Source organism: Onychomys torridus, chromosome 1, assembly GCF_903995425.1.
Source record: "Onychomys torridus chromosome 1, mOncTor1.1, whole genome shotgun sequence".
NCBI lineage: Eukaryota > Metazoa > Chordata > Mammalia > Rodentia > Cricetidae > Onychomys > Onychomys torridus.
The window spans coordinates 100477204-100500241 of record NC_050443.1 but is presented as its reverse complement, the minus strand read 5'-3'; the positions used below and the strand labels follow the sequence as shown (position 1 = coordinate 100500241).

At 46.0% G+C, this 23038-nt stretch overlaps 1 protein-coding gene across 2 annotated transcripts in view; it reads right to left on the bottom strand.

Moving 5' to 3' along the window:
- Positions 1-23038, bottom strand: part of Prkcb (protein kinase C beta) — a 340194-nt gene that overhangs the window by 79378 nt on the left and 237778 nt on the right. For both annotated transcript variants that reach the window (XM_036191311.1, XM_036191317.1), the window contains exons 8-9: positions 19190-19286; positions 11416-11562 (exon numbers count right to left, since the gene is read on the bottom strand). In XM_036191311.1, coding sequence (XP_036047204.1) covers positions 11416-11562; positions 19190-19286 — 244 coding nt within the window. The remainder of the gene's footprint in view (positions 1-11415; positions 11563-19189; positions 19287-23038) is intronic.

Sequence of the window (23038 nt, the reverse complement as noted above, 5' to 3'; positions counted from 1 at the left end):
GAAGATGTGTGGACCCCAAAGTGGAGAAGAGTACTATTACAAGATGTTAAGAAGCAACTGGAATCATAAAATCAGATCACAAGTCCTGATGCACCTCCTCCAAGCAGCAAATGGCTCTCCGAGATCACATCTTGAAGAAGTCACCCAGCCCTTTTCACTTAGAATTTCTACATAGATACAACACAGCTACCATCAGTTAACTATCTTGCAGAACTGTATTGCCAGTTAAAACCACATAATGCATGGAAATCCATAGCACAGAACCTCCCTGACAATATTTGTTCAGCGAATGCAAGAGACAATAAGGGAGAGTGAACAGAATAGGGGTGGGTGGGGCAGGGCAGTACAGTTAGTAAGAATTGAACAAATGAGGGCCAAGACTTCAAAGGAAACAACTGTGCATGGATGCTCCTGCTGGGGATGATGCCTCTGGGATCTGGAGGATCTCCCGATGCTGAAGCCCATGCAGGAGGGCAGAGGGTGCAGGAGGGAAGGCATGCTCATGGACTGGTCGGTGAGAGGGTGAGAGGGAGCTTACCAGTACTCAGGTCAACAGCTTGAAGTGAAAAGAGGTGGGGGGAAAAACTGATGCTCGGGAGGAAAGTGAGAAAATAAGTGGGGAAATTGTTTAGCTTATTCAAACACATGGGCACTGTAGGCAGTGAGATAAGCTGGGATGTGTAGATTCAGTATCAAGCCATTATGAGCCCAGAATTAAGGTTGGAGGTGTAGCACAGTAGTGGGATACCTGCCTACCGTATTTAAGGCCCTGGCTTCTATCTTGTGCTAGCCAGTTCTATTGCTGTGAAGAGACTCCATGACCATGGCAACGCTTGTAAAAAAACAAAAACAAAAACAAAAACAAAAAAACACCATCTAACTGGAGCTGGCTTACAGTTCAGAGGTTTAGTCCATTGTCATCATGGCAGGAAGTATGGTGGTACACAGGCACATATGGTGCTGAAGAGGTAGCTGAGAGTTCTACATCTGGATCCACAGGCAGCAGGAAGAAAGAGTGACACTGGGCCTGACTTGGACTTCTAAAATCCCAAAACTCACCCCCAGTGACACATTTCTTCCAACAAGGCCACACCTACTCCAACAAGACCACACCTACTCCAACAAGGCCACACCTACTCCAATAAGACCACGCCTCCCAATAGTAACACTCCCTATGAGCCTTTGGGGGCTATTTTTATTCAAACCACAGCATATCCTAAGCACCATAAAAGCCATAAATTATGCATTTCCAATCAAATCTGACCTGTTAAATGACATTTACAAACTTGTGACTTCAAGTTATTCTAGCCTTCTGTTTGGTCTTGTCATCTTTAAAAGGGGGAATGATCATAGCTACACCATAGAAAAAATTGGTATCTAATCCATACAGAACGTTTATAAGGCCCTGACACACTGTAAGAACTCCAAGAGATGAGAACTCCACCACTGTCCCCATTACTATCACCACCAGTAGAGTGTAAGTCCAGAAGGACAGATGCTTCTGTCTGTCTTGTTCACAGACATTGCTGTTGTACTGAAAAGGAATCTGGTATACAGTAAGTACTCAGTAAGTACCTCTGGGTGACTGAATTATTAATTATGGAGGTCAGTGGGCACTTAGAAAAACAAGGAATTATCTCCCTGGTGCTGACCATCTGCTCTCAAAAGTATGACCTCTGCACCAAGCGTGGTGGTGCACACCTTCAATCCCAGCACTCAGGAAGCAGAAGCAGGCAGATCTCTGTGAGTTCAAGACCAGCCTGCTAGACATAATGAGTTCTGGGACAGCCAAGGTTATGTGTAGAGACCCTGTCTCAAACAAACAAACAAACAAACAAACAAACAAACAAACAGCATGACCTCTAAATCTGGGTGGTTTATCTGCAAAGCAATGGGACAACCTGAGACAGATGTTTCCAGAAGCTGATAACTGGAGAAGCCACTTTGTAAAGGATGAAGATGGAGTTGCTGGTGAAGCAGCAAATCTCAAAGGAGCAGCTTGACTGTCTATATTCACTCAATGAACACGACAGTGAAGGATGATCCAGATCCTAGAAAGGATGCTCAAAGAACGGAGGGATCTTGAAGCATGAACCACTGAGGTGCAAATTATATGTGAGCATAAGATTTAAAGACAGCTTTCATTGGTTTCAGCACTGGTACTAATGTCAATCCCACCATATGAGTAGAAAACCATTACCACAATATTTGAGCCAAATTGAAGTAAGATTTAATTACATGCTGGCAAGGATGATGGACTCTGGCCAGGTCCATTTAGGGTTCCCAGAAAATGGCAACGAGTCACATTTTGCAGAGGCTTACAAAGGCAAACCCATAAGGCTTCGTGTTTCTCACCAGGTCCAATCAGGGGCAAACATACATCCTGACATATTCCCTGCCTGAATCCCTCCTGCCTATATGTGACCAAGCACATCCAATGCAGTAGGCTCTAACTTGTTCAGGGGAGTGAAAACATGTGGTTTGTTATCGTCCATAAACAATAGCCTCCAGTATTTCAGGAAGTATCTGTCCTTGGGCAAGGGGCTTACAGACTAGAGGCATTTTTGTTTTATGGCTCTTGGGCATAGTCATAAAAACTTAAAACAACTTTAGCTCTCACACTAGTTTCAGTAGAAGTGCAAAATTACCTTTCGCTAATAGGCTCTCCTGGAACACATTAATATAAATATATGACTGTCATATCAAATCTGTGATTGCACCTATGTGTGGCTGCTGTGGTGTGAATGTTGAGCTGGAGAAGTCAACAGCTGGGCAGCTAAATTCTGAATAAGGAAGGGGAAACTTTCTGGACTCTCAGGCACTTCGGGTCCACTTCTTGACCTCTGGGGACATCCACATGAAACGCCTCTGCAGAAATCTATCCTCTCCTCCTGGGCCCTGGGACCGAATGTGAGTATTTCTGGTGTTGTTCATTGAATTTGTGGCATGGTCTAATGATGGTCTGATGAGGTAGGGCTAGCATTAGCTCCATTTTAGGGATGCAGAAACAGAGGCTCAGGCAGTGAGAGACTTGCAGTCACGCAGTGGAGGGAGTAGAGTCGAACTCAGTGAACTCTCTCTGGGGGACTGTTCCAGGATGGTCAAGCCATAGAGGAGGAGGTTCATGCTTTCTACCTTAGATGCATATCCAGCCACAGAACAAGATGGGGCTGTTTTTAACAACCATGGCTGCAGTACCTGGGTGCCCAGTTTCTAAGCTCTCGCTGTTTATTCCTTTCAATTTCATAAGCTGCTAACTTCTTCCTACTTGATTTATTCCTGGCTTCTGCTGGGCTCAGGAAAGGCAGCTTCAGCACCTGGCATGTCCCATGATTTGAACACAAGGAAATGTCACCCAGGAAGAGGCACTTTGAGTTTTGTTGTTTGTGGGGTGTGAGAAACTGGGTGTTCTGAAGGAAAAGGTCAGAAGGTCTTTTGGGACACCATGAAATTCCAGCTGAAGGTAACAAGCAGGCAGGATTGGTGAGACCACTTGCTAGCCACCAAAATTATTCTCCCAGACTCCCTTGCAGTGAGGCGTGGTCATGGACTGAAGTCTCTCGGATAGGGTGTGGGCAGAAGTGATGTGTGTCACTTCTAGAACAAAGCCGGTTAAGAAGCAGCTTGAGTCTCCTCCTCCTCCTCCTCCTCCTCCTCCTCCTCCTCCTCCTCCTCCTCCTCCTCCTTCACCCATTCCTCCCCCTCCACTCTCTGGATGTAGAGAACAGGCTAGAGAGACAAATGCAGCCCATGTAAGGAAGAAAGAATTCTGTCCCTTAATTGTCATATGGAGAGAGTGGGAGGGGCCAGGCACACCCCTCTTGGACTAATTATGACTTAAATTACACTTCTAGTGTATCTGAGTCAGTATACCTCTGGGAGTCTATTTGTTTCAGCAGCTGGCTTCACGTGCTGACTGCTACACAAAGTAGCATAAGTCAGAACGGAGGCACCCCGAAGTTCTCATTCCTTTCTTTCCTTCCTTGCTTGGTTAACTCATCCTCATGGGCTATCTCTAGTCACTTTCCCTGGAAGACCCCCAGTGACTTAATCTAGAGTCACTCTCCTATAGACTCCTATGGTATACCACAGCTTCACTCAATCTGCTCCTTCAGTTTTTCTTGACCAATGTTTATAGTCCCATGTGCTTTAAGGTACACATTATTTCAAAATGCACAGAACCATATACTCAAGAAATGTGCACTCCATTGAATGTAAATTTGACCTTAGATGATTGTGTTCTGGTTAAATGGACAGCATGCTGAAATGCACTGAGTATGTTGACAAAGGACATTCAGATGGACAGACAGATATGGCAAAGAAAGTCAATTGCTAATTGCAGAATCTGGGTTGTAGGTATTATAGATGTGCATTATACAATTCTCTCAATTTTTCTGTTTAAAAACGAATAAATGTGAGAGAAAGAGAGTCAGAGGAAGATGCTTCATTTAAATGTATCTCAGATAAACCACTATTACTTAAACTTCATTTAAATGGATGGATCTTTAAGCTATTTCCATTTTTCTATTAACAATCATGTTGCAATAAACGTCATTTTACAGGGAACTTTATGGTATTATGTTTGAGCTTCTTTTTAAATGTTTGTGTGGGGTATGTGTGTGTGTATTTATGCATTTGTATGTGTGAGTAAGGGTATACACATGTGACAGTGCGGGTGTGGAGACCAAGGACAACCTAAGGGATCAGTCATCTTTGACCTTCAGTCGGGGTCTCCTTGTTTGCCTCTGTGTATGTCAAGCTAGCTGGCTTGTCAGTTTCAAGAGTCTCCCGCTTCCACCTCTCAGGTCACCATAGGAATCTGGGATTACAGATACACACTGACTTTGTATAGGTTCTAGTGTTCAGACTCATGTTTACACAGCAAGCCTTTAGCTGCTGAGCCATCTCCCCAGCCTGGGTTTGAACTTCTTTATATTTGTGAATCTATGCCTATGATACAGTCCTGCAAAACACACACACACACACACACACACACACACACACACACACACACACATACACACAACCTTCTACAAATATGGTGATATTTTATTTTGTGCTGAAATGTGATTTTATTTGTATATTAATAAATAAAGTTGCCTGGGGGTCAGATCTAATAGCAAGCCATAGCAGGAGCTGGGCAGTGGTGGCACATGCCTTTAATCTGATCACATGGCAGGCAGAGTCTGTGTGTTCAAGGACATAGCCAGCTTGGAGACACACGCCATTAATCTCAATACCAACCATAGAGACCTGGAGGTCTGGATAGACAGGCAATGATGAGGAGGTCATGTGGTTGGGTTTATAACCAATGAGAAGGCAGAACAGAAAGTCAATAAAAAGACAGACACATAGGAAGTAGGTTTCTTTCTCAGGGGAAGGACGGCAGTGGCAGCGAGGGCTAAGAAGGCTGTCTTGGTATCAGCTCTTAGCTACTGCTCTCTGACCTCTGGGGCTTTTTAATTCTGCATTTGGTTCTGTGTTTCTTATTTAATAAGACCATTCAGAATTACATCTACATATAACTAAGAGTTAGACATATAAGAAAACAAGGAAAACTTTCCCATCTAATTTTTTGGTTTTATTTTTCTGCATGTGAGTATGCGTGTGCGTGTGTGTGTGTGTGTGTGTGTGTGTGTGTGTGTGTGTATGTGTGTGTGCGCGTGCGCGCGCATGCATGCGCGCACACAGGCATGTATAGGTCAAAGGTTGATGTTAGGTGTCTTCCTCTATTGCTCTCCACCTTTTTTTTTTTCACTGAATCTTTTTTTTTTTTTCTGAATTTTTATTCACTGAATCTGGAGCTTGCCAATTTGACTAGCTGGCCAACAATCCCCAGGGATCCTTATGTCCCTTCCTCCCCCAGTGCTGGGATTATAGGTTCATACCACCACTATGAACTCAGGTCCTCATGCTTGTATCACAGATGCCATCAACTGATCTACTTTCCCAGCCCCTGAGTAACTTTTTTAAAAGGTCTGAACAATATGTAACATTACCATAAGTACATGTGAGTCTCAGAAGACTGCAGTATTAGCCCTAATAACTTAGCACATGTTTGTAAGTTAGCTCTTTTGGATGAGAGACATCAAGTCTGTAGTTAGAGTTGTATCCAGCTCAAATTGACCAGGACACTCCCTCCCTGCTGTCTAACTTATACAGTGCCAGAAGGTGTTGTGCAGATCTTACCCAGTATTAGACCTGGCATACTACAAAACTAGCCTTCCTAGAGAGAGGTACCCCTTAGTGCAAGAATGGCATGACAGTTTTGGGGGGTAACCAACTGCTTTCTCATTGGATTTGAGGCTAGTTCCACCCAATCAAAAGCTCATGACTGGAAGATGATAGGCCCACATGGGGAATATACTGTTGTTGCTTTGCTAAATGCTCACACTGTCAAACTGGCTTCTAAATATTTATATTTATGCCCATAGACATATGCTGCTCTCAGATTTTGCTGTATGTACTAGTTAATGCAAAGACTTATAACGGTCTAAGGGCTGATTATAAATAACTGAATTCTCAGGTAAGCATAGGTCATCAATATCAACCTCCCCATCCAAAGCTCAGGGAACACTGCAGGAAAGGGAGCAGAAGAAACATAAGAGCCAGTTAATATGGAAGAGAGCTGTGAAATGCTCACTTCTGGACATGGCTTGGCTGTTGCACACATCAACTCCTTGCAGCTGTGGTGACCTGCACAAGATCTGCACAAGCTCAAGCCAATCACAACACCAGCAAGGGTGGGAGGGGGCAAAGCCTCCTTTCTAGAAGAGGAGCAACTGGTAGTTGGCGGCTGCTGAGGGAGGGAGATTCACTCTTCTTTGGGGATGTGGTCCCTGGTAAGTTGCCCCTGCCCCTGTGGATGTCCCTTCACATATGTGGACAGCATAAATTGGACTAAGGAGGTTATTAATAACAATAAAAGGACAAGACGTTGAGAAAGAGATGGGGCTTGGTGAAGGGTACTGGAATCATTTGGAGGAAGGGCATGGTGGATGAATATGATCAATATATATACTGAATGATATATAAACATAAATGTATGAGACTTTCAAAGACTAAATAGAAAACATTACTTTAAAAAAGACTTGTGTCAGTGCTGTGCAAGTATTGTATGAGGCACCTGCCATGCTAACACGGTAGGTCATCTGTACATTTCTTCCCTCTTTATATATGCACAGCACATATATGGAACTTCTAGATACCTCTATCTCTAAGAAAATCCGACACGCCAACAAGCCCCACTCAGGTAAGACAACCTTCCCGGGAACCATGAGTTAGCTCTCCACACAGCACTTCTCCTGCAAGTTTGCAGGACTGGGCGACACATTCGGAACGCCATGGCCTCACACTGGCTTTTGACACATTCGGAACGCCATGGCCTCACACTGGCTTTGGCCCTTGTGTCATTTTCACAGTTCTTAACAAAATGCTTGTGTCCCCAGCAGTTGTTCTGCAAATGAGCACAGCGCTTGTTGAGCGTGTGCTTCTCTGGGCCAGATCTAATACTGAGGCCCTCGGGGAGGGAGGTGCAAAGCCCCAAGACTGGTTCTTTTCATCTTCCAAAGGGGGAGAGCAGACTCCTGGCCATGTTCTTCTGTTGAAGGGGACTGATCTATGTACCCAGCCAGATTGTGCAAAATGTTCAAGCGGCATTCGAATACAGAAGTGCATTAACTCCAAACCACAGTCGGCACCAAGAGAGTGGCAAAGGATTACTCTGCTTTAAATGATCACAGAGGTGTTTGTGATTCTGTTTTGCTTTTATGATAGGCTGTTATTCTGTCTGTGATTTATTTAATGCTGCATCTCCAGTCTGCGAGAGAACGCTCAATTATTGCAACAGTTTCCATGGAAACATATGATCTAGTATCTCTTATTTGCTCACTATTCCCTAATGATCCACTCTCCCACTAGCCCCCCCCAGCCCCCTCCCCAACCTCAATTCTTTCCAGAAGGCCCCATGGAATTTCCATTTTCCATCAGCAATTCTCCTGCCTATACTGTTAAGTGATCAAAAGCATGTGTATGGCACACTGACTTTTGAGTTAACAAGGACAAAAATAAGAATGGTAAATGAGCCCAAGGAGACTAGAAAGAAGCAAATTCAGTTAAGGAAAGTTCACAAATGGAGGTCGAGCCAGCGAGGGGCCACCAAAGTGGGCAAACTTGGGTGGAAGCGAGACTTCCCAATGTTTATACTTTTAATATAATTTTAATTGGGAACTATGTAAACACAAGGCTGGCTTAAAATATAATTGGAGAGGAAAGAAATGAGGAAGGCCTGTGAGTGATCATGGAGTTTCTTTGGTGGTGACAATGTTGAGACTGTGCTGACTGTTGTGGCAAATTAGAAGCCACTGTTAGGTGGTTATTTATGTGGGGAGAGTATCACTATGAAAATTACATCCCCAAAAGTGTGTGTGAGTGTGTGTGTGAGTGTGTGAGTGTGTGTGTGTGTGAGAGAGAGTGTGTGTGTGTGTATATGTGTGTGTGATGTGTGATTTAATTTTATTTTCTATGAGTTGGAGGTCTGACTCTGCTACCCATCTGGCCTGACTCCTGAGCTCAAGCAATCCTCCTGCCTCAGCTTCTTGCATAGCTGTATGTGTGTATCACTGTACCCACCTCAACACTTAATTTGTAAAACTCCCACATGAGACTTTGTACAGTGTTGCCTCCTATGATCTCAGCATCTGAGTGGATGAGGCAGATGGGCTGAAGGTTCAAGGCCAGCCCAGGTGACCATAGGTCAAACCTCAGAAATGACAGAAAACAAGTCTCCCTGCTGGACCCAGTCTCAGAATTTCCTGTTTATTTGGGCCACTTTCTTCTTCATCACTGGGGAAACTATTCCACGTTGAAATCCATCCTTCCTAACATTTTAAACACCCCTACTCTCCCCTTCATATCTCATTTCTGGGCTTCTATAGAGCCCTTCTTTCTCACCAAGTGGTGCCTCTCTTCCTGTTGGCTCTCCTTCCTGACTCTGTCGTCTGGGCGCCTCTCTTCCTGTTGGCTCTCCTTCCTGACTCTGTCGTCTGGGAGCCTCTCTTCCTGACTCTGTCTGGGCACCATTTTCACTCACTCACTTCATACATTCTTCGTGGCCGCCTGCCCCATGCCAGCCTCTGTGGATTGCAGCAGGCTGTATTACCACGATCTAGTTCACTTCTCCTTACCCAGCCTCTCTTATTCTCCACCTGCTTCTCCACCCAAGCTGCTCATCACTGCTTGGAGAACTCATTCGAGTCGTGTGAACCACAATCAGCTGCCTACTGGGTAACCTTGTGGATCTCAGTGCTGCTTGGCCATCCCCTTGGGTGTCTGTCCTTCCTTCCCACTCCATTCTGGGACTCTTCAAACACTAAGATTTATTGAATCTCAACAGAAAGCCTGGCCATGGGCAAGAGAAAACACAAGCATTAAATCTAGATGTTGAGTTAATTGGGTCCACAATTCTGAAATCCAGTGTTGACTGTAACAGGGAAGAGTCTTCCTTTTGGGTCACTTAGGTCTTAGAGCAGGAAGAGGAACAGACCAATATGTAGCTAGGGGTGTCATTCATTAATGGTTTCCATGGGAGGAGAAAATAGAGTGGAGAATGGCTGGGCAGGGTGGCACATGCTTATAATCCCAGCACTAGGAGGGCGGGCTGTGGCAGGAGGATTATGGGTTGGAGGCCAGCTTGGGCTAGGTCACAAGACCCTGTGTCAAACAAGAGAATGAATGAGTAGCTGCTTTAAGTCAGTGGTCAGGGAGGATCTCACAGAAGCGGTGTCCAAGTAGAGATGTGAATTAGAAGAGACAGCCACTCAAAGACCCGAGGGTCTTGTGTCAACAAAGCTCCATGGGAAGAAGGAAACTGGCTTGATTCAGGCACCCAATAGTCAACATTGTATACAGAACACGCTGGGTGGCAGCAGAAAAAGCAAAGATGTCGAGCATCAAAGAAGGACCAGATCATATGGGCGGTGTTAGCCAGGGATAAGAGTGGAGCAGAGAATGTATCTGAACTGTGGCAGGAGAGAAGACTAGCCTAGACAAGGCGATCACTACCACTACTTAGTGAAGACTGTGCTGATTACAGGTGCCGAGGAGGCAAGGGACACCAGTAAGGAGCTTCTGTGGTGGTTTAGCTGAGGCCCATGCTGTTGAAGATGGAATACAGTTAGCAGGTGCTGAGTAGACTTTGACCAACCCAACATGATTGACTAGTGGATTGCATGTAGCATGGAAGGACGTGGGTGGTATAAGGATGAAGACAGAGAACTTGGGGGATTCAAGGATAACTCAGTTTTCTGGCTTAAGTTTCAGAGAAAAAAAAAAGAAATTTATATTTTTTGCACACCTGAGTTCACGGGATGAGATTTATATCAGACATCTTTGTGGCACACTGAGGGATTCAAAGACTCCGAACAACACTAAACAAGTCAGGAATACTTATAACACAATCTCAACTCTGGTAAAACAGTGTCTCGTGGTATCTATAAAAGCATCCAGGATTGCTCTATGAGTCCCAGGGTCACCCTTCAACTGTGCTGCTGCTCAAAAGGAATTGTCCCCGTTCTCAGCTGCCACCGTGATCTTTTCCAAAAGCAAACCCGATCCTGTCACTCCCCTGCTTAAAAACTTTCAATGGCTCCCCGCTGCACTGTGAATAAAATCAAGTCATATCTTCCTAGCTCAGCAGTAGCAGCATGATCAGGCCTCTGCTTCCCTCTGCAACCTCATGTCCTCTGCTCACGTCACTGTGAACCCAGTGCCTCCTGATGGCACCTAGAATATCCTCCTGCTCATGTCACTGTGGACCCAGTACCTCCTGGTGGCACCTTGAGTATCCTCCTGCTCATGTCACTGTGGACCCAGTGCCACCTGATGGCACTTAGAATGCACCAAGCTCTTCCCACCTCAGGATTCTAGCACTGCTGTTCCCTGTGCTGGAACAGTCTTTCCTTGCTCTGGGTTACTTTGAGGGACTAGGTCTCATGTATTCCAGACAGTCCTTGAACTCACTATACTGCTGAAGAGGATCCTTGTACCTCTACCTCCTGAGCCCCAAATTTTGAAGTTACCGGTACATACCACTATGTCTGGTTCGTGTGTTGCTAGGGACCAAAACCAGGACTTCATGCATGCTAGGCAAGCACTCTGATTACTGAGCTATGTCCTCAGCCCCTCTTTCCTTGTTCTGAATGCATGGCTAGCTCATTCCCACTCTTGGCTCCTTTCTCCTCCTCAGATCTTGTGAGTGGGTCCCCTCTCAGTCTGTAGGTGACATCAGCCCCTATTCGTTTGTTTCATGATGTTCAGTATGGACTGCAATCTGGGTTTCTTTATGTTCATTTCATTTCCCACCACAGGGACAGCTGTTCCATCCAAAGTGGATGCAACCACCAAGTCATTCTGTACCTTGCCAAAGCTGCCTTTCCCCAGCACCATCAGGAAGTTAAAATCGGTCAGTTTCATCCGGTCCCTGTTGCCATTGTTGTCAAATTTGGAGATGGTGTTGGCTGTCTTTTCTTCTGGAGCTTTGGTCCCCTGGCCGATTTTGGCTCTCTGGAGGAAGAAATAGACAGAATACAGGATGAGGGCTGGGAACACTCTGGTAGAAAGATTCATGGGCTCAGCAGAGACTGTGGTTCCTACAGCCAGATACCTGTGCAGTGCAATGCACGACTACATTGCTCTGCAAATGTACGATCTTGAGGCCAGCCTGGGCCCTTTTATCTCTCTTTATCCCTCTAATCACATCCTTCTCTGGGAGGTGCCATGTTTCCTTACTGGCCCTGGAATTCATTGACTTCTTTCCCTGTCAATCAACACTGCTTGTTAGCATCTGTCTGTCATCCAGAGGAACCACATTGGTTTCCTCCCTACCGGGCTTCACAGTAGCCAAGGTGAAGCTTCTCATACAACCGAGTCAACCACTACCTAAAATGCTTCTGCTTGCCTTTGTTGAGAGAATAAGCACTCTTTCCCCAAAGCTGCTGAGCCTTTTCCAGTTGCTTCCCATAAACAGCTGTTAGTAATTTCTGTCCTCGCTTACTTCACTTTCTGCACACATACTGGTTTCATGATTTTTGTTTCCTTTCACACCAGAATATAAGCTCCCGGAGGACACAGGCTTTGCCAGTCTGGTTTTCACTGATTGTCGGGTGTCAGGATGAGTATGTGGAGCAGAACAGGCAATTGAGTGCGCCTGGTAAATGAACTTTCTATACCCCAATCCCCATGAAAGCTGCCAGTGCCAGTGCCAAGCGTGCATCCTTTGCAGAGTCCCAGTACACAGCAGACATCGGTGAATGGCTGCCATTGTTACTGTTTCCTTATTTCATGACTTTTGATGACAAAGAGGCAATAAAGTGCTTCCTGAGGTTTTGTTTCTCTCCTCCTCCTGCCCCGGGTGTGTGTGTGTGCATGTGTGTGTGTGTGTGTGTGTGTGTGTGTGTGTGTGTGTGTGTGTGTGTGTTTTGAGAGAAATAATTAGATAGATAGATAGATAGATAGGTAGATAGATAGGTAGATAGATAGTAGGTAGGTAGATAGATAGATAGATAGATAGATAGATAGATAGTAGGTAGGTAGATAGATAGATAGATAGATAGATAGATAGATAGATGACAGATGATAGAGATAGGTGTAAATTTTGTAAATGTAAGTGGGGGTACACAAGTGGAGGTCAGAGGACAACCTCGGATGTCAGTCCTCATCTTCTACTTTGTCTGAGACAGGGCCTCTGCACACCGGGCTGGCTGGCCCTGAAATTAGTTTCCAGGGATTCTCCTACCTCTGCCTCCCATCTCTCCACAGGGGCACTGGAATTACAAATGGTTTTTCATGAGTTTGTGGAGATTCAAACTCAGGTCCTTAAGATGGCACAAATGTTTTATGAACTGAGCCATCTCCTCAAACCCTCCCTGGGGTTTTGAATGCCAATGAAGATGACTCATCCAATCAAGGGACTCCCACTGAGTGTCTGCTATACACCATGCTCTGCTCAAGGTGCTCAGGGTAGATCAGGGAGCAAAAAAGATATTGATGCTCAAATAATGCATGTCATGCAGAGACTGCATCCTCCATGCTGCATTTCAAAAAAGATGTCAGCTTTAACCCAGGCTGACATTCAGTGAGTGAGACTGCAAATCTCCCATTGCTTTTCATCTTCTTAATTAGTGTTTTAAAAAAATTAAAGTTGGGACCAAGGGAGATAGCTCTGTTGGTAAAATGTTTGCCTTGTAAACACACAGACCTGAGTTCTCACTTCAGAATCCACATTAAAAAGAGCATGGTGGTACATGCTAATAACCCCAATGCTGGGGAGATGAGGACAGGAGGGTGGATCCCTGGGGCTCACTGTCCAGCAGCTTAGCCTACTCAGTGAGTTACAGGCCAGTGAGTGACCCTGTCTCAAAATAAAGGTGGACGGTGTTTGAGGAAGGACATCAGAGGTTGTCCTCTGGGTTCCATGTGCATGTAGATACCTATGTACCTGCACACACATGAACATGCCTACACAAATAAATAAAATATGCAAATAATTGAGATGTAAGCAATAACATTGCAGATCTTAAGTGCTTCTTTTATGAATTTTGACAATTACATACATAACCGTACCCCACACAAGACACAGAACAAGGCCAACTCCCCGGGAATGTTTGCAGTTGATCTTCCCTCACAAACAGCAAAGATAATCTCTGCTCTGGTTTCCATTCTCATAGGGCAGCTTTGTCTGTTCCTGAATTTCATCCAGAGGATCAAAGCGCATGGAACCTTCCACGCCTTCCTTCCTCCTCTCATCAGAACATTCTGGAAACCCTCCACTCAGGAAGCATTTTATTGCCTCTTTGTCATCAAAGTCCTCTCTGGGTTGCTGAGAATTCATTGTTAGCAGTGATCATTCTTCTATTGATGGATGCTGGTGGTATTCGAGGCTGCTAACAAAACAGTTGTCCTAGTACTCAAACTAGCTTTATAATAAGACATGTTAATATTTAAGCCTAAAACATCCAACAAGCAGCACCTAAAGGTTAAGGGCAAAGAAAAGACATTTGAGAGTCAGCGGCCTTGGGTCCCAGAGAGGAGGGGGTGATTCGAAGCATGAGACTGCATCATCTGTGTGGAGACTTCACGTAAGAGAGGTGCCCCGCACAGCAGCTGTCTGGCTTTCTTGGGCTACATCCTCTCGCCATCCCAAATCCTCCCTCCAGCCACCTGGCTTCTTCCTGACGATCCAGCCTCCCTGTCTCATGGATTCATCACTGTGTCTCCCATTTCCTTTGTAGCTGACCTGGGATGCACTGGACTCCCACACTTGGTTCTCATCCCACCCCCAGCCACTGGGTGCGCACGTCCATCCACATGGAGGTCCTAGAGCACAATTCCCTTGTAAATGAAATGGGAGAGGTTATGTCTTCTGGTTTTTCCACTTGGATTTGCTTCAATGGACTGGAATAAAGCTCTTTTTTTTCCACTTTACTTTTATTTTACGTGCATGGGTGTTTTGTGTGCAAGTGTATCTGTGCACTGTGTGCGTGCAGTGCCTGTGGAGACCATAAAGGGGCCTCAGATCCCCTGGAACAGGAGTTACAGACAGTTGCGAGCCACATGTGGGTGCTGGGATTTGAACCCTGTCTGCTGGAAGAGACAGTAAGTACTCTTAACCACTGAGCCATCTCTCCAGCTCCCCAAATAACCAATTTTTTAAAAGTCCTTAGGGGCCTGTGTTTGTACGCTGTGGTTTTGATAAGATTCCTAAGCTGGAGCCTTGGTCCACAGTATAACATGAGGTAACCTTTAAGAGATGGGACCCTGTAGAAGGTCAGTGGGTGACTGGGCTGCTGCCCTTGGGAAGGAATGATGCTGGTTTCATGGGGTACTGCTCTTTAGAGCAGTCTTTAGGAAGCAAAGCCACTCAGTGCTGAGCCCCTTTCACATGTATCCACTTCCGTTTCTGGTTCTCCCCCATGTTAGGACCCAGCAAGGTGATTCTTACCAAAGGCCACACTGATAGGACTGTGCAGCTTTTTAGCCTGCAAATGGTGTGTGTGTGGGGGGGGGGGGTGTGTGTGGTGTGTGAGTGTTTGTGTACGGAAACCTTTTCTTTTAAATTACCTAGCTTCAGTACTTTGTTATAGCAAGGGCACCTTAGCTCAATATCTAGAATCTAAATAGGAAGCCTCTTCTGCCCAACAACAATTCTTGGTGCTTTAACATGGAAATCGGTTGCCAACTGTTAAATGTCAGGAGAGGTATTATAAAATATAGAATTGGGCTGGAGGTGTGGCTCAGTAGCAGAGCACATTCCTGGCATGCATGAGGTCCTGTGTTCTCTCCCTTGTACCAAAAACAAAGCAAAACTACACAAAACCAGACTCCTGGCCTCCTCTGAAGAAGCAGGCCTGGGGACACTGGATGGACCAGCTTCCTCCCTATTATGTGCCTGGTTCCTTGAAGCATTTGGTGTTGTTCCCCTGGTCCCATGAGCCTTCTGAGGACAAGAACCTGTCACACAACTCTCTACAGCTCCCCAAGTTGCAAGTACCTCACAGGTCCTGCATCAAAGAGAGCGCTACAGAAGATGAAAGCCACAGCAGAAACGGTCGTCGTCTGCGGGTGCCTGCCTTTCATGTCTGCAATCTTGAGCTAGAGCAGTCTGCACAGAGACAAAGCAGCAGGCAGCTCCGCTGAGTGGAGCTGTGTCACTCTGCATTGTGTCCTAGGGAACCGCAAAGACTCCAAGCTCCACCTCAGATGAAGAGCACCTGGTCTGACTTGAGGCCCTTCTGTACTCCCAGCTACCTCAGAAGTCCAGGAAGCAAGGAGTGCCTGGAGAGGCTCCCACCTACCCCAGGAGCATGGACTGAGCTTGGTTGATTTCCAGGGAGGAGGCTGGCGACGCCATTACCAGCATTCAACACCTGAATGCTTATGCTGCACTAGATGCCCCTAGAGGCATGATGTCATCCAATCCTCATGTAATCTTGGGCAGTTAAGAGTGTCAGAATCCCTGTTACAGATGATGAGTTAAAAGCTCAGACAGAGTACCTTCCCTGCTGTAAGTAGGATTTAAAGCCAGGCAGCTTGGGCAGACGCTCCCCACCTCTGGGCTGCTGCCTATAAAGAACTGCCACTTTGCACCACCCTGCCCCCTGGCTCATCTTGTTAGGGGTAGGTGCCTCCACTAGTGAGGGAAGAAGGCAGAGAAGGCCCCAGCTCCTGCCCCTGGATGGGGACACTCAGCAAGGAAACTCCTAGAGTTTTTTCTTTTAGAAGACAGAGGTTATTGAAGTCTAGCTGCTTGGAGCAGCAAGCGCTTGATCTGACCATCACTAGCAGCAGATTCAGGCAGCCCTGGGGACGAAATGTTGAGGAAAAAATCTCCCCGCCCTGAACATGTACGGACCCCTCGTCTTTGATCTCCAAACAATACAGTACTATCCATTTAGAGACCTCTGCATTGTAATGTGCATTCTAAGTCATCTGGGATGGTTTAAAGCCATGCATATACATACATATGTATATATGGCATTCTATGTGGTGAATCTGGTGTCTCCAAGTTGGGTATCTCCTGAGGGCAGAGGGCTCTGGAGCTAATCCTTCACTGTCCTTACCCAACCTCTTCCTTTTCTTGCCTTACCTCCTTATCACTCCACTCCTCACAAGGCTTGTAGGACCAGTTCCCAAATCAATTACCATCATTTATTTACTGATGGATGATTTTGAGCTAGGGTCTTGTTGTGTCACTCAGACGAGTTGCAAATGCTCTGTCCTCTTGCCTCTGCCTCTCAAGTGCTGGGAACAGAAAAAGCACCTCCAGACCAGGTTCAGGACCCTTATAATATATTTCTAGAGAAACTCAAACCCATGTTCATGACCAGCTCTGGGCCTTGGAAAGTTACTTTACTTCTTGTGCCTCAGTTTCCTCTGCTGAGAGAGAAGTTGGAGTGGGCCCAGTGTACCTTTCAGGGGTGTGTGACAAGGAAAGCACTCAGAGTGACACACAGTGCGTCCCAAGTACTTTGTTAAGAAAGTGGATGCTAAGCCAGCCGGGAGACTCACTCTGAACCACCCACGTTGGGCATAGGCAAGGCCAGGGACAGCAGATGCTCTCCGGAGGACATTCTGGAATGTCTGCTCCTGGCACCCAGCACACCCCACCACAGAACACTATCACCCTGATTCTGGCAGCTCCAGTCACCCCAGATAAGGAGCTTGAAGGTAATTCTGGACTCATTCTGGATGCTAATTGCCTATTGTGTGGGGATTACATTCCTCACGTTCAAGGTCAAGTAAAATCCTTCCATGTGTCTGAGCGCAATGTCAGTCGGTTGGAAGCGCTTTTTTTTTAAATCAACAACTATGGTATGGAGCGATTATAACTCAGGCATAAACAAGTATTTGCAGGCTCCTGCTAGGGATAAAGGGACATATTTTGTCGCATGCAGATAAAACAATCCTGTACTTCAAGCCAATTACTGTCTCAGACAAATGCTCTATTCGCATAGAAAATGTTTTCTTTGGTGTTTGGAAATGTCACCCCTGCCGCCCCAGGACAGAAGGAATTATTTTGCGAAGCTGAGAACTTCATTTTCTACAAGAGAATACCGGCCTTGTTTTTTTGTTTTGTTGTATTTTTTTTTTCCACCCATAATCATAACGGCCTCAGCCAACAGACACTGCCAGCCCAGAAAGATTTCTCTGGAAGTCTTTGCCTTCCAGTTCTTTTCTGAAAACATCCAATTCACAACTCTGTATGGTGGGAGGGTTCTTTTATCAAGTTATTCAGACTTGCACAGCCACCAAGAAAGTGACCTTTAGTGATCAAGGTCATTGTATATGTTAGCATTTTGTCACTGAGACAAATACCTGACAGGCACGAAGTAAAAGAAGAAAATGTATTTGGCTCCCAGTTTCAGAGGGGTCTGCCCATGGCCTCTTGATCCTGTGCACTTGGGCAGGGCATCATGGTGGTGGGAGTGTGTGGTAGGCTATATCTGCTTGCATCACGGTGAACAGGAAACAGAAAGCGAGATAGGAGGGGCCTAGCTAGGGAAAAGACACCTACAAGGACCCACTACAGTGCCTTGTTCCTCCAGATAAAGTTTCTAGAACTTCCTGCAATAGAGCTACCATCGGGGACTAAGCATTCAAACCATAAGCCTGTGAGAATACTTCAGATTTAAACTAGGACAGTGGAGGGGGATGATTGGCGAGCCCAAGGCCAACCCACTCATTTCCAGGGAGACTCCATGGCATCAAAAGCATCCTTGTTATCCAGACTGTGTGGAGGACCCAGGCTCAAGACAAGGGCCCATGGGTACTCAAGTACCGTGTGTCTGGCTGAGTGAGAAGCCAACATGCTTCTTGGAGTAAATGCCAAAACCTTTCTTAAAGCCATGCAGCCAGTTCCCTGACGTCACCCACTTCCCAGCCTCACCTTCCCCCAACTCTGCTCTCATTGACCTTCCAGAGCAGATGATTCCTTCCTGAGACCTGACTGGCCACCAAGCTTGGCACATTAAATTGTGTAAACAAAGCACCGAGTTTCCCACGTGAAAATACTTTCAAATCACGTGATGCATATATACCATGCATAGTTACACCCACCTTCCCCCAAACATCTCCCTTGGCAAAACTGGCAGGTGCCTGCACACCTCACCTCACAGTAGCTAACAGGAGGGGTCCCTAGTCCCCAAGACAGAAAAGGAGCTTATCTGAGCAGTGGAGTCCGAGGTCACACCCATTCACCAAGGGTTAGACAAAATGATTGTGAGAATCTGCCCACACGAGCTCTCGTGGAGTCATCAGTACAGTCAGTTATTTGAAAACAGTACAGACCCACCTGCTGAGAGGCCCAGATTCAGAATTCCAACAAAATATATCTCTACTCTGTCCACTTCTCCACTCCCATTATTACCATTCAGTCCAAATCAGTATCACAAAGACCTGGGCATGGAATGAGCACTTTGGAAGAAATGTCTAAGTCTAAACCAGTTCAGGGAAGACTTCACAAGGGAAGGGTCTTGAAGTATAAATAGGAGTTTTCTAGGAGCTGCAAGAGCATTGCAAAGGCTCAGAGTCATGAACAGTCTCCATACATACCACACCACAATCAGGATAAAAAGATCAAAGTGATACAATGTATCAGGTTCCCATAGAAACGGTGAAGGGACAAAAACCTCACCTCAAACTTCTGCCGCAGCTCTTCATTGCCCTCACTTCCTTCTGGCGGCACCGGCACATTGAAGTACTCGCCCTCTTCCTGGCTCAGTAACTTGAACCTAATGGGAGACAAGCGGTTGTGATAAGTCTGTGACTATGTGTATGAGCATCAAGCTGAACGGAAGGCCTGCCTAAAAAACCTGTGTTGAGGGTCGGGGAGACAGCTCACTAGGGTAAAGTGCTTGCCATGCAAGTGTGAGAACTTGAGTTCAAATCCCCAGAATGCACATAAAGCTGGACAGAGTAATGCCTCTGTAAGCTTAGCCCTGCCAGAGCGAGAAGGAGGCTGAAACCGGAGAATCCCCAGAAACTCAGCAGTCAGCTAGCCTATGTACACAGCATGAACAACACTGCCTCAAACAAGGTGGAAGGTGAGGTGAGGCCCTCCACACTCGGGCTGTGCACACCCAGCTCTGCTAGCTAGTCACACACGCTGCTCTCTGTTGAGTCACGCTAGCAGGCCTCCCAGGGTCTGCTTTCCTCTCCCATCCCTGACCATAGACCTCATGGTGCTGTTTTCCCCTGAAAAGGCTGTGTGGGGGAGTGGGGTGGAGTGGAATACACTGAACTTGGCCTCTGAAGGAACGGTATCCCTTGGTCCACCTCACCTCCTTACTCCTTTGGATGACCTTGGGTCCAAAGTTCATCTGAACCTTTGTATTTTGCATCTACATATTGGAATAGAAGTCTCTTCTGCCTAGAACTGAAAGGTGGTGGTGGTGGTGGTGGTGGTGGTGGTGGTGGTGTGTGCAATGAACGCAGCACCAGTCCTCAATAAATAGCCTCAAAGCAACTCACTCTTGTCATCGATGATGGCATCAATGGTCTGATATTATACATAGGAACTTTGGTTCATTTTTTTAACCACTAGGCTACTGACCATAAGTAATAAAGGGGAAAAATGAGGAAGGAAAGAGGACATTCAAAGGTGAAAGGGAGGCCCCCAAACTCCTCCTCCCCAACAAGTCTCCCTAAAAATTAGCATATCTGATGTAGGTGCAAATATGGAATTTTAAGGTCAAAATTTTTCTCGGTACACACATCCTCTTGAGCAGTATCCATTTGAAGGGATAGGAGAATCAGAGGCAGTAATTGGAGCCTCCAAGCCTCACACTGGCTTCTCAGCTAAAAGACACGAAACTAAGAGCCTGTGTGTACATCTGTGGAACTCAAGGAGGCATGCTGTAGACATGAATTCTAGGAGCTTCTAGGAGGTGATGTGATTGAACATGAGAGACTACAGGACAGTGTGGGCTAGCTTTGCCTTTCATAAGCCTTTCATAAGCCTCTCTAGGGCTCTGCTAAATCTGCACATTATTTTGACTTAATGTTTTTCATTAAAATAACTGGATTTTAACTAGGCGGTGGTGGCGCATGCCTTTAATCCCAGCACTCAGGAGACAGAGGCAGGAGAATCTCTGTGAGTTTGAAGCCAGCCTGGTCTATCGAGTCAGTTCCAGTTCAGCCAGGGCTGCACAGAGAAACCCTGTCATGAACTCCACTCCCCCAAACAGGATTTTAAAAAAATAATAAGTTCACATTTAAAGTCTATTGTTTGGGTTGAGGTGAATATTAACTTATACAAAGAGCTAGATTCAACTACTGATATAGGAACTGAAACAGGAGGGTAGAAGAGAGACAGACAGAGAGAGAGAGAGAGAGAGAGAGAGAGAGAGAGAGAGATTTTATTCCTTCCTTTAAAATGAATCCACTGTCACTTTTTGAAGTAAAAGGTGACTGTTAAAAAGAAAGGCAAAGCTAGGAAGACAACCCGTGGGTGAAGTGCCTGTTGTGCCAGCTTGAGAACGTGGGTTCAGATCCCCAGCACAAGAGAACAGAGCTTCGTCCCTCCAATTCTAGGACTGGGAGGCAGAAACAGGAGGATCTCAGGGACTCTTAGCCAACTGGTGAGTTTCAGGTTCAATGACAGACCCTGTCTCAAACCATAAGGTGGAGAACAGTGATTAAGAAAGACATACATCAACCTATGGCTTCCACACGTGCACTCACAGGCACACACACACACACACACACACACACACACACAGAGGTATACACACAGACACACACACACACATACACACACACACACACAGGCACACACAAAGGCACACACACTCACACTGGGTCGAGGGCAGTGCTGTGGTGTGAGTGTGAAACATCCCTCACAGACTCCGGGATTTGAATTTGGATGCTTGTTCCCACACTGCAGTACTCTGTTCAGGAGCTGTGGACCATTTTGTACATGAAACCCAGGTGGAAGAAGTAGGTCATCAGAAGCATTATCTCTGGGCTCTACCCAGTCCTTAGTTCCTGCCACACACTTTGCAGCCCTAGCCCACTAGGGTGTGGACAGCTGGCCTCTCCTCATGCTCAGCCACCACGATGCTCAGCTCAAGCACATGAGACCAATCAACTGTAGACTGGAATGTCTGAAACTGTGAGCCAAAATTAATCTTCATCCTTTAAGTCCTTCTGTTGGGTAGTATTTAGCCCAAAAAGGTACAGCTGCTCCCACAGTCTAGCCTGAGCCCTCTCCACTTTCCAGATGGCACCAGCAAATGGGTGAGTGTCACAGCATCTTAGGCATCTGCCAGCAGCCCCCAGGACCTTCTCTTTGCAGGACCAAGAACAGAGTGGACAAGTCTGTATAAGTCTAGTATCCAAAGTCATACTGGGTCTCACAGTTCAGAAAATACAGTTCACCGGCTTTCATAGGTACTGGGAACCCCAGCCACTGACTAGCATGGATCAGATGAGCAAGGTGTAAGTGAGGGTCCCATGTCCCCACATCTGGGAAGCTGGGGGAGGGACCAGCTCCTGAAGCAGGCCTGCCATAAGCAGTGTGAGAAGAGTGTGTGAAGCCTTTCTGGACTCAGACTATGTGTACTTCTACTGTACCCATGAAAGGACACCCACACCTTAGAAGAAAAGAACAAGGACTCCAGAGCCAGTATAAAGAGGACAGACACTTCTCCATCGGAGGAATGCTTGCCTGCTATCTCTAGCTGTGGTCCCCTCTCAGAGAACAGGATACCTGGTCTGCACAAAACAGAACTCTAAAAGATTAGAAGAGGCTCCTGGCTCCCTTATCTGGATCTGAAGGGCTAAGGCAGGGACACCCACCACTGTTGTACTCATCCTTCTACAGGGAGAGAGAGAGGCAGCAGGCCACATGGAAATGCAGCCCTCAGAATGAAAGAAACGTAGAAGCAGTGGATCAGGCCAACCTAGAAACACAGCGACCGAAGGAAAGTCCTAGAAAATGTCTAATCCATATTTTCAAAGAGAGTCAAGAAAACAGAACAATCTGAAATTAGGAAGGACTGTTTCAGAAGAAAAATCCAATCACTGAGTTTCAAAATCCACCAGAGACAGTGAACACAGGATGAATAATTCAGACAATTAGAGAATTAGAAACAGAGCAGCATCTAACGTGAGCAGGAAGAACTCCATTACACACATGCTGGGAAAACACTCATAGCCTCAGTGGTGAGAGTTCTTTTTCTCTGAAGTGCTGGAGACCAAACCCAGGCCTTTGTGCTTGCTGAGCAAGGGGTCTACACTGAGCAACATCCCCTGTAAAAGGTTCTTAGGAATCAATGAGCAAACTGCAAAGCCAGGTCTGTCATTCACAAGTATAAACAAATAGCAATCTGCAAATGACAAGGCTTAGCATAACTGGAAATAAAAAATGTGTATGATGTTTGCATTAACAACTGAGGGTGAAATAATACTCTCACGCATTCATCGATGGAGATTTTTCTTTGAAATACAGGATGTGCTGGCAAACATTTTACTGACACACACG